This window comes from Saccopteryx leptura, chromosome 5, assembly GCF_036850995.1.
Source record: "Saccopteryx leptura isolate mSacLep1 chromosome 5, mSacLep1_pri_phased_curated, whole genome shotgun sequence".
In the NCBI taxonomy this organism is placed as follows: domain Eukaryota; kingdom Metazoa; phylum Chordata; class Mammalia; order Chiroptera; family Emballonuridae; genus Saccopteryx; species Saccopteryx leptura.
In genome coordinates, this window is record NC_089507.1 from 124,960,925 (window position 1) to 124,972,959 (window position 12,035).

The 12,035-nt window shown below is 36.9% G+C and overlaps 1 protein-coding gene across 1 annotated transcript in view; it reads left to right on the top strand.

Moving 5' to 3' along the window:
- Positions 1 to 12,035, top strand: part of C5H10orf67 (chromosome 5 C10orf67 homolog) — a 135,257-nt gene that overhangs the window by 103,488 nt on the left and 19,734 nt on the right. The window contains exons 15-17 of the mRNA XM_066386560.1: positions 2,636 to 2,723; positions 10,559 to 10,642; positions 10,731 to 10,791. Coding sequence (XP_066242657.1) covers positions 2,636 to 2,723; positions 10,559 to 10,642; positions 10,731 to 10,791 — 233 coding nt within the window. The remainder of the gene's footprint in view (positions 1 to 2,635; positions 2,724 to 10,558; positions 10,643 to 10,730; positions 10,792 to 12,035) is intronic.

Genomic DNA, 12,035 nt, shown 5'->3' on the forward strand with positions numbered 1-12,035 from the left:
GTTTTCTATTTAGTGAACCTGATTGTTTTTCTTTTTTTTTTCACCTTCTTTTGGACAAATGAACTTGTTTTTATTCCATGTTTTCTTTTATTAACATGTTAATTATTCACTCTTTTCTCTTTTTGAAATTTTAACCTACATTCTTTGCATATTACAGCGTTATACAAGTTTCCACTTGATACCACTTCCCCAATAATTTTAGAACCTTAGAATATTTTAACTCTGCTTAACCTGCTCTCATATTTTCATTTTCATTTCATATGCATCTATATTCCATTGGACATTATGGTTATTGTTTGGTATAGTCAATATTCACTTATATTTACCCATAACTTTTTTCTTTGTTGAGTTTTCCATTTCTTCCTGTGTCTAATATATTTCCATCTCATATCATTTGCCTCCTGACTGAACAGCTTTCTTTAGTTTTTCTGTTAGTATAAGTTTGTTGGCAAATAATTCTGTCAGCTTTTCTTTATAGGAATATGGCTTTGTTTTACCTTCATTGTTGAAGGATATTTTCTCTGAGTGTAGACTTCTTTAGAGCATTCATTTACTTCTTGACATGTTAATGATGCTAGTGCATGAAATATTAGTCTCCACCATTGATGGTGAGAAGTCAGCAATCTTGTTGCTCCTTTGAAGGTAATGTGTTTTTCCCATATCTGGGTGCTTTAAGATTTTATCTTTGTCTTTGGTTTTCATTGGTTTTATTGTTAGGTGCTTAGGTATAGTTCCTTTTATTTATTCTGTCTGGCTTTTGAATCGATAGGTTAATGTCTTTCCTGAGTTTGAGAATATTTTTAGCTATTATCTTCTCTTTTATTATTTCTGCCTCATTTCTTTTCTAAGATTTTAATTATTTGTACATTATTTCCTTTGACTGTGATTTACATATTTCTTATATACTTGTCTTTATTTTCCTCATTGTGCTTTATTTTGTATTTTTAAATTGATTTGCTTTTGAGATTAATAATACTGTGTTCTACTATATCTATTCTGCTATTTAACCCATCTATGAGGTTCTTAATATCATTTATGGCGTTTTTATTTCTAAGATGGTTTCTCTATTTTTTTAATAGGTTCCATTTCTCTACTGAAATTCTTCCTCTTTTCCTCTATTTTATTGATCTTCTCCTCTCTCTTCTATAACTTTATTATAATGATATTAAAGTCCTTGTTTGTTACCTTTTTTTCTTCTTTATTCATAGGATTCTATTTTTTAGCATACATAACTTACTGTATAACAACTTTATTGACATATAGTTTATATACCATAAAATCACTCTTTTAAAGTATGGTTTTTGTATTCACAGAGTTGAGCAATGATATCACTCTCTAAATCAGAACATTTTCATTAACCCAAGAAGGAATACTATACTCATTAGTATTGCCTCCCATTTCTTCTCTCTCACTAACAACCATTAATCTACCTTCTGTTGATAACGATTTGCCTGTTATGGACATTTCATGTAAGTGAATCATACAGTAGGTGGCATTTTGTGACTGGCTTTTTTCAATGGGTGTGTTTTCAAGCTTGTCTGTGACTGTAGAATATATTAGTACTTTGCTACTGTTGACTGCCAAATAATATTTCACATAGTAACTATACCACATTTTTATCCATTCTTTAATTGTTAGACATTTGAATTCTTTCCACTTTTTGGCTACTGTGAATAATGCTGCTGTTAACATTCATGTACAAGTTTTAATGTGAACATATGTTTTAAATTATCTTGTGTATACAAATAGGAAGAAATTGCTGGGTCACATGATAATTCTATGTTTACCATTTTGAGGAACTGCCAAAAGGTTTTCCAAAGTGCCTGCATCATTTTACATTCCACAATAAATGAGTGTTCCAATTTTTTTCTGTCCTTTTCAACATTTGTTACTGCTTATCTTTTTGGTTCTAGTCATCCTTGTAGCTATGTAGTGACACCACATTGTGGTTTTGATCCATGAGTTGCACACCTAATCTCTTCTAAGAACCCCCTGTGTGACTGAATATTGTGATCCTTTTGTTTCTTTCCTACTTGCCTGACAAAGGTTATCCAGAATATGCTTGGCTTTCTCTGAAGAGCATGCCTTCCAGAGAGTGAAACTCCTAATTTTAGCATTATTTGCAATATAGATAGACTGAAAATTTCCCAATTTTTTAATATATTTGTTGTACTTTAATACATAATAATCATTGGTTTTGATGCTTAACTTCACCAAACTTAAGTTAATTGGAGCCTTTCAGAGTAACTACTGTGTTCTTTTGACATAATCTTTGATGACTTGCTCAACAATAAAATGTCCCCAGCTCATCTTGTACATTTATTTATTGCTTTAGTTCTAGAGACAGCCATTTCTGAAAGGTATCCTGGTTATTCCGGAGATAAATGTTTTGAAAACCAGATCTGGACTCCCAAGGTGTTCAATGACACTGTATTACCATTAGTTCTGTGCCTTTCAGGACTGGAAAATATATAATTTTAAAAATGAAAGAAGTTAGTCCACAGTTAAGAATTTTTACTTGTATTTCTTTTCTCTTACACTGAAAATTCTAGTTCCTAACCACATGAACATCATACTGATTTGCTTTAGCTTGTAATTTTTATACATTCTAATTTCAGTGTTGCTTTTATTTCAGTTTTTATGCCCTTAAGAATGAGATGTTTACTAGGCACACAGTGTTCCGTCAGTTTGCCGTGCTTGCTGATACATCCTTCAATTATGTTGTAAGTACATATGATGTTTAAATGCTATCTGTCTCTTTGATATCTTCATATATCTTTCTGTTCTTATTTAACACTTACTGAAACCTTGCACTTACAGGCTCTGGAGATATACATGATTGTCACTCTGCTAGTTACTAAGGGCATAAGACAAGTGCCTAAACCCAAATAGCTCAATCTGTTGTGAGATATTGATCCGTAAACAAGTTGTTACAATGCAATATGGTTGAGCTAAAATAGAGGCAAGTGAAAATTTCTAAGAAAGGATGACTCATTCTAGCTGGAAAGTAACTGTCAGTTGACCATTTATGGACATAAGGGTATCAAAGTTCAAGGCGGTAGTTCAGTGGATAGAGCTTCAGGCTGGGACACAGAGGACCCAGGTTCAAAACCCCGAGGTTGCTGGCTTGAGTGCGGGCTCACAAGCTTGAACATGGGCTCACCAGCTTGAGCGTGGGATCATAGACATGACCCATGGTCACTGGCTTGAGCCCAAAGGTTTCTGGCTTGAACCCAAGGTTGCTGGCTTGAACAAGGGGTCACTCACTCTGCTGGAGCCCCCAATCAAGGCACATATAAGAAAGCAATCAATGAAAACTAAAGTGCCACAATGAAGAATTGATGCTGCTCATCTTTCTCCCTTCTTGTCCGTCTGTCCCTATCTGTCCTTCTCTCTGTCTCTCTCTCTGTCTCTGTCACAGAAAAGTTAAAAAAAAAGAATAAAGAAATTAAACAGTTAGTACCTAGTACTATGCCATTCATTTTCATACTAGAAGTCACTTGTAGATAAAACCTAATTCTAGAATAGACTATTTTTTAACCTGTTAACTTAATAATTTCATTTGGGGGTTTTAATTGTAAGCATAAATGATGTTCAGTGTAGAAATATATTCAATAAATTTTAAATAATAACTAAATCACCATGGTATAAATGCTATTGAGCATCTGCTATGATGCTAACTGTTCTGGAGACAATTCAAGTTTCTGTCAAAATGTTTTCTGTATCTATGAGTCTGTTTCTATTCTGCTTGGTCACTTGTTTTGGTTTTTGGATTCCACAATTAAAGATGAAATTACCTGGCATTTGTCTTTCTCGGTCTGACTTATTCCACTCAGCATCACGCCCTCTAGGTCCATCCTTATTATAGCAGATGGCAAGGTTTTATTTTTTATGGCTGTCTCATAGTCCATTTTATGTATGCACTGAAAACTTCTTTATCCATACATCTATTGATGAACACTTAGGTTGCTTCCATATCTTAGCTATTGTAAATAATGCTACAATAAATATATGGATGTATATGTCTTCTCAGTTTAGTGTTTGAGTTTATTTGGATGAATACCCAGAAGTCGAGTTACTGGATTCTTCTCTGTCTCGTGTTACAGCCTCTGTTTTAAAGTCTGTTTTGTCTGATGTAAGTATTGCTACCCCAGCTTTTTTTGTTTGTTTGTTTCCATTTTCATGAAATATCATTTCCATCCTTTTATTTTCAGTTTGTGTGTGACTTTCTATTTGAAGTGTCTCTCTTATAGACAGCATATGTAGAAGTTTTGTTTTGTAATCTATTCAGTTACTGTACGTTTTTTGATTGGAGCATTTAATCATTTACATGTAAAGTAATTGTTGATAAATGGGTATTTATTGCCATTTTATTATTTATATATTTGATCTTTTTCTTTTTCTTCTTCTAAAGAAAACCCTTTAACATACTGGTTTGATGGTGATGAACTCCTTTAGCTTTTTCTTGTCTGGGAAGCTCTTTAATCTCTCCTCCAACTTTAAATTATAGCTTTGCTGAGTAGAGCAGTTTTCATTTTAGGTCTTTGCTTTTCATCACTTTGAATATTTCTTGCAAGTCCCTTCTGGCCTGCAGAATCTTTGTTGAGAAATCAGCTGACAGTTTTAGGGGAGCTCCCTTGTAGGTAACCAATTGCTTTTCTCTTGCTGCTTCTAAGAATCTCTCTTTGTCTTTAACCTTTGGCATTTTAATGATGATATGTCTTCGCGGGGACCTCTTTAGGTTCATCTTATTTGATACTCTCTGTGCTTCCTGGACTTGCATGTCTATATCCTTCACCAGGTTAGGGAAGTTTTTCATCATTATTTTTTTAAAATTGGTTTTCCAATTTCTTGCTCTCTCTTTTCTCCTTCTGACACTCCATGATGCAAATATTAGTATGCTTGAAGTTATCCCAGAGGCTCCTTATATTATCCGCATTTTTTAATTCTTTTTTTTTTTTTTTTTTTTTTTTTGCTGTTCTGATTTGGTATTTTTTGCCTCCTTATATTTGAAATTTTCTGATTTGATTCTGCTTCATCTATTTTACCATTGATTCCCTATACTATATTTTTCATTTCAGTCAATGTAGTTTTCATTTCAATGTAGTGTTCATTTCTGACTGGTTCTTATTTTATGGTTTCCCTGTTCTTTTTTACACTGTTGAAGTTCTCACTAAGTTCCCTGAGCATCTTCACAACCATTTTTTTGAACTTTGTATCTGGTAATTTGCTGCCTCCATTTTATTCAGTTCTTTTTCTAGAGATTTCATGTGGAAGCTGTTTCTTTGTCACCTCATTCTGGCTGCTTCCCTGTGTTTGTTTTTATGTATTAAGTAGAATGCTGCGTCTTCCAGTCTTGGTAGGGTGATCTTATGTAGTAGGCATTCTGTAGCGCCAGTGGAACAGACTCCCCACTTACTAAGCTGGGGTGCTTCAGTCACATCCCCCATCTCGTGTGGACTGTGGGCACCTTCTTGTTGTAGTTGAACCTTAATTGCTATTGGAACATCACAAAAAGAGATTGGCCCTCAGGCTGATCAACAGCTGCTGTGCAGGAGTTGACCCCTGAACTTGCTTCAGTGGGACTTTGGTGCCTGCCAAGTCTGCCCCTTGAATGTGTTGCTTGTGGACAGGGTTGGGTTGTAATCCATGGTCTAAAGCTGTCCACTGAATGCACTGGCTCTAGGACCTTCCAGAAGGTGCAAGCTAAGGTCAGCCACTCCCTCTGCCTGGCCCGGGTCACCTGGTATGAACTACAAAGTGATCTGCAGATGGTTGCTACTTGTACTGGGTTTGCAGTGCCCAGGAGAGGCCAACCTGTGAACTGAGGCTGGCTCCCTCTAGTTTCAGGCCTGGGACCACTTAGAAAGAAGTACAGAGTATGCAAAGGCCATATGCTATTTGTTTGAGAGATTTTCACCCTTTGAGTAGTGAGTTTTTCTCGTGCTCGTTGACCCCAGGAGTGAGGTTTTTTTTTTCGAAAGATGAAATTAGTTCCAGTTACAGTTTTATTAACTTCAAATCATGTTTGTTTGACAACCAAATTATGGAAACTAAAAGAACGTACATTTGCCTTTTTTTAATGTTGCTTTACACATTCTTAAAATAACAGTTTTTCTTACAGTCGTACTCTGGATGGTCAGGAGGCCTGAAGATGTACATGAACATTCGTACTAATCAAAGGGTTAAGAAAGTCCAAAGCATGAGCCAACAGAAAGCATTTGTATGGAAAAGCCACTGGAAATGGCTTGAGTGAACATGTAAGCTGGGTGGGGCAAGACCTCAGGGAATCACCAAAGTGGGGCAAACAGTGTTAGCCAGGTTGGTGGAGACTCAGATATAGTGCTAGCTCTGTTGAGGGTAAGACTTGGCAAAGGAACAATGGCTTCTGCGAGCACTTTTATCTTGGAGAGTGCTGCCCCTCTAGCTTTAACTTGAAGCCAGACAATTCAGTTCCTCCTCCTATGTCCCTGGTTCCGTTCAAGCTCTGGCCCCTGCCCTGGAACTCAGACTGAGTAAGTTCAAGTTAAGTTTGTGTATGGACTCTTTAAGAGGAACATCTAGAACTCCAACAGCTTCCATCTCACTCAGCTACAGTCCCTGATGGTTTACACATCCAGATGTCATGGAGACTTCTCTTCCTGGCACTAGAACTCTCAGCTGGATGGCCTGGTACGAGGCTGGGATCCTTGGCTTTTCAGAGGGTACCTCCAACACCAAGATATTCCTCTTAATTTTTATCTGCTACTCTTGGGTGTAGGACCAGCCCATTCCATGTCTCCACCCCTCCTACTAGTCTTAATGTGGTTTTTTCTTTATAACCTGAGTTATAGGACTTCTAGTCAGGTAGATTTTAGGTGATTCTGAATAATGGTTGTTCTGTAGTTTAGTTGTAATGTTGATGTGGTTGTGTAAGGTTTTGAGTATCATGTTTACTTACACCACCATTATTTCTAGTTTTTAAAGTTTATATAGTAATCTGAACCTTGCTGAGGATTTTAATAACTAATTCCTCTGAAATGTTCCAAAACTGATCTACATAGATAAAAGCATATATAGTCTCTTTCTTCCCCTTTCGGTTTTCCTTGTCTTACCTGAAACTGACAATTTCAAGTGGAGTAATCCTCATTTTAGAATTTAATCAGTTGGACAAATCAAATATTGGAGGACCCATGAGAATACTGTGCTGCTTAAAAACAGGCTTGTTTTAGGATTATCTGGTAAATTTTTCTCAGTCAAATTTGAATTGCTTTGACTTTATTAAAAAAGACTTCTAAAATCTCAAAATTATAACATGAGGATATATAGTATAGCATAGAAAATATAGTCAATAATGTTGTAATAACTGTGTATGGTGCCAGGTGAGTACTGAGAATATCAAGAAGAACACTTTATCATGTATGTGTTTGTCTAACCACTATACTATACATGAGAAACTAATACAAAGTAATATTGATGCCTGGCTAGTGGTGGCTCAATGGCTAGATCATTAACCTGGGATGCTGAGGTCTCAGGTTCCAAACCCCGAGGTCACCAACTTGAGTGTGGGATCATCAACATGATTCTATGGTCACTGGCCTGAGCCCAAAGGTTACTGGCTTGAAGCCCAAGGTCGCTGGCTTGAACAAGGGGTCCCTCAGTCTGCTGTAGCCCCCAGTCAAGGCACATATGAGAAGCAATCAACAAACAACTAAAGTGCCACAACTACGAGTTGATGCTTCTCATCTCTCTCCTTTCCTGTCTCTCTCTCTCTCTCTCTCACACACACACACACACACATACACACACATACAAAATAATAATAACAATATTGAATGTAAGCTGTAACTGAAAAAATAAATAAATAAAATCTCAAAATTGTATCAGTCCAAGCACATTAATAGATCCAGCATTTCTTTTGAAAAACATCTTGACCCTGCCCTCAGATATTCATGCCAACCCACCTTCCTACGGAGGTGGGATGGTCCTCCATCTACTTTGCAATATATCTGTGTGCCACTTCTTATCTGGGGTTCCAGGCTCTGAATCCATACCTGTACATCCACACAGGACATGAGCACCTGAGACACTCATCCAAAGGGATAGCAAAGGCTTAAGAATACTTTTCAAATATTTAAAAGAGGGAAAGTGAGAGAATGATGAATAAGTAGTGAACAAATGAATGAGTTTAGGGTACACTAATCTTTTCCCTTGGTTCCCTATACTCTATAGTCATTCATCAATTTCACAAATAGTTATTAGATGCAAATATGTACCACGCTTTGTGCTGGGAATAAGATAGCATGATGAATATGGCTCCTTCCTTTATAGACTATAAATACCATGAGATCACAGACTGGTATCTCTTGTAAATTGTTTTACACATAGAGCCAAGAATAGTGCCCGGCTTACAATGTAGAAAAGATAGATATTAATAAGGACACATCAAACTTTAAATTACATGTTTACATATTTCCCCATGTATAAGACACTTCCCATGTATAAGACACACCTTAATTTTGGGGCCCAAAATTTGGGGGGGGGAAATGTATTACATAAAGTTATTGAACTCAAGTTTTTTTCATCCTAAAATTCATACAACTCCTCATCACTATCAAAACTCCCATCCATTAATTTATCTGTGTTTGATGATAAATGACTGTTTTCAACAATGAGCACAAAAACAAGCGTGAAAAAGCAAGAAATGCAAGTAAAAGAAATCCACAACCACTGTATAAGACGCACCCAGTTTTTAGGCCTCAAATTTTTTGAAAAAGCTTGTGTCTTATACCTGGGTAAATGTGGTAAATACAAGTTACAAAAGAAAAGGTTTAGTATTTTCTTTATTAAGGTATATTTTATATATGGTAAGGTGAATAAATATTAAGTATATCATTTGAAGAGTTTTTTATTTGATTTTAGAGAGAGAGAAGAATGAGGCAGACAGGAAGAGAGAGAGAGAGAGAAGCATTCATGTGTTGTTCTATTTAGTTGTACATTCATTAGTCATTTCCTGTGTGTGCCCTGACCAGGGATTAAACCTGCAACCTTGGTGTTTTGGGATGACGTTCTAACTGACTGAGCTCACTGTCCATGGCCCATTTGAAGAGTTTGACCTGTGTAACTATCACCTAAATGAAAGCACAGAATATTTCCATTGTCCTTAAAATCTCATGTCCCTTTCCAGACAATAGTTTCCCCAGATTCTCATGCCAAACAAACACTGTTCTGATTTCTATAACTACAGGTTAGTTTTGCCTGTTCTTAAATTTTATGTAGATGGATTATAAAGTATGTATTCTTTTATGGCTGGCTTATTTTATTGAGCGAAGTGCTTTTAAGATTCATCCATGCTATTATGTGTATCTGTAGCAATAATTTCTTTGTATTGCGGAATAGTATTCTATTGAATGACTAAACCCTAATTTGTTTATTCATTCTTTTCTTGATGGATGGATACCTGGGTTGTTTCCAGTTAGGGACTATGTTGGGGGAGAGGGAGCTGCTATAAACATTCCTGTACAAGTCGTTTGTGGAAATGTTTTTGTAACTCTCAGGGTGGGACATAAGAGTGTATATGTTTAACTTGATAGGAAATTGCCAATATTCCAAAGTGGTTGTATTGTTTTACCTCCCACCAGCAATGTTGAAAGTTCCTATTGGTCTACATCGGCACCAACTTGATATTGTCACTTTTTAAACTTTAATCATGCTCAAATACTACCTCACTGAAGTTTTAACTTTTATTTCCCTGATAATTAATGATGTTGCACATCTTTTCATGTGCTTACTGCCTGTTCTTAGGCCTTCTTTTGTAAAGAGACTGTTGAAGACTTTTTTTTTAATTGTCATAAATACACAGAACATAAAATTTGCCATCTTAACCATTTTTTAAATTTATTCTTATTTTTTAGTGAGACGAAGGAAGCAGAGACAGACTCCCACATGCACCCTGACAGGCAAGCCCACTAGGGGGCGATTCTCTGCCCATCTGGGGCCCTTGCTTCCTAGTGCCCGAGGCAAAAACCTGGGAGCTGCCATCAATGCCCCAGGCCAACTCATGAGAGAGAGGCAAGAGGGGGAGAGGTGAGAAGCAGATGGGTGCCTCTCCTGTGTGCCCTGGCCGGGAATCATATCCGGAACTTCCACACGCCAGGCCGACAGTCTACCACTGAGCCAGCCGCCCAGGGCCCATCTTAACCATTTTTAAGTATACAGTTCAGTAATTTTAAGACCATCCACATTGTTGTGGAACAAATCACCAGAATCCCTTTTTTCTTACAAAACTGAAACTTCGTACCCATTAGAAAACAAACCCCATTCTCGCTCTCCCACCACCAATTTGTCTGCTTTTAATTATTATTGGATTTTTTTTTTAATTTTCTCAAGGCAGCCTGAATAAGGAAAAGGTCTATTCCATGGGCTAAAAGGAAAGGATTTCCCCAGCCATATTTGAGGAAATAAGTAAAGAACATAGTTTTTATCCTTGGTAAACTAAGGGCTGAAGAATAGTCTACATTCATTTTTTTTATAATTATTTCCCCTTGACAACACAGCATGTTCTTTCTGTGTCTTCCAGAAAGTAAAACCTTTATTTGTGCAGTCTAAAATGAACTTGGTAACAGATTCTCCATCTTCTGGGAGTGATACTTATAGAGCTTTGGTAGGTAAATTATTTTTTCCCCTATTAAACATTTAATCAGTCAATATTATTCAGTCTCAATAATGAAACTTTTTGGTTTAATCTACAGATAGACAGCAGGTATACGGACACCATCAGTGATCAGAAATCTTTTCTGCTTCCATCAAAAGGTAAGAATATTTATTGTTGGAAAAACGGTTCACACACAGAATGAATGCGTACTGAGTCTACTTTTCTTTGTTATCCTGAGGTGTTAGATATTCTGCATGAACATATAACTTTTTTCAGACAATTTATAAAACTAATACATAGATATGCTGAATAAAAGAACTCTAATATGGGTCTCACCTGTGGTGGCGCAGTGGAGAAAGGGTCAACTTGGAACACTGAGGTCGCCAGTTTGAAACCCTGGGCTTACCTGGTCAAGGCACTTATGGGAATTGATGCTTCCTGCTCCTCCACCTTCTCTCTCTCTCTCTCTCTCTCTCTCTCTCTCTCTCTCTCTCTCTCTCTCCTCTTTCTAAAATGATTAAATAAAATCTAAAAAAAAGAATGCTAATATGTATTTTTAAATATTGATTGCTGCTAACTGAAAATTAATTTGGTCATATTTCAAAACTAGAATCTGTCTCAATTGGAATCCTATTTACTTTTTATTAAACTGCCCACCAACCACATGTTCTTGTTAAATTTCTATTTTCCAACTTAATAATTAAGAAAAAAGTACAACTATTAATATATCTAGCATACTTTATTTCCCCTCAGTTCGTACAAGGCTTCAAATTGGAGTCTTTTGAAAATAGAAGTATGTTTTGTTCATAAGTTTCTATGTGTTTGGGGGTATAAGCATACTTCCTTTCATTTAAATTTGGAAACCAAAATACAGATCCTACTTATCACCTCTTTCCTTAACTGTCTATGTTATAAACAATCCAGCGAATGGTGTTGAGTGGCAGGTTGATTAAGTAAAACTAAAGAAATTCATCATTTAAGGTTCTTAACAGCCTCTACTAAACAAGTTGGATTAACAAAATATGACATTTCCCTGGCTGTTGACTCAGTGGTAGAGCATCAGCCCAGAGTGTGATGTCCCGGGTTCGATTCCTGGTCAGGGCACACAGGAGAAGCACCCCGTCTGCTTCTCTATTCCTCTCCCTCTTGCTTCTCTCTCTCTTTCTTCTCCTCCCCTCCTGAAGCCAAGGTTCTATTAGAGCGAGTTGGCCCCAGCAACTGATGATGGCTCCAAGGCCTCTGCCTCAGGCCTGAAAATGGCTCCGGTTGCAAGGGAGCAAGGGCCCCAGATGGGCTAAGCATTGCCCCCTAGGGGCCTTGCAGGTGAATCCTGGTCAGGGTGCATGCAGGAGTCTGTCTCTGCCTCCCCTCCTCTCACTAAAGTAATAAAAAAAATAACATT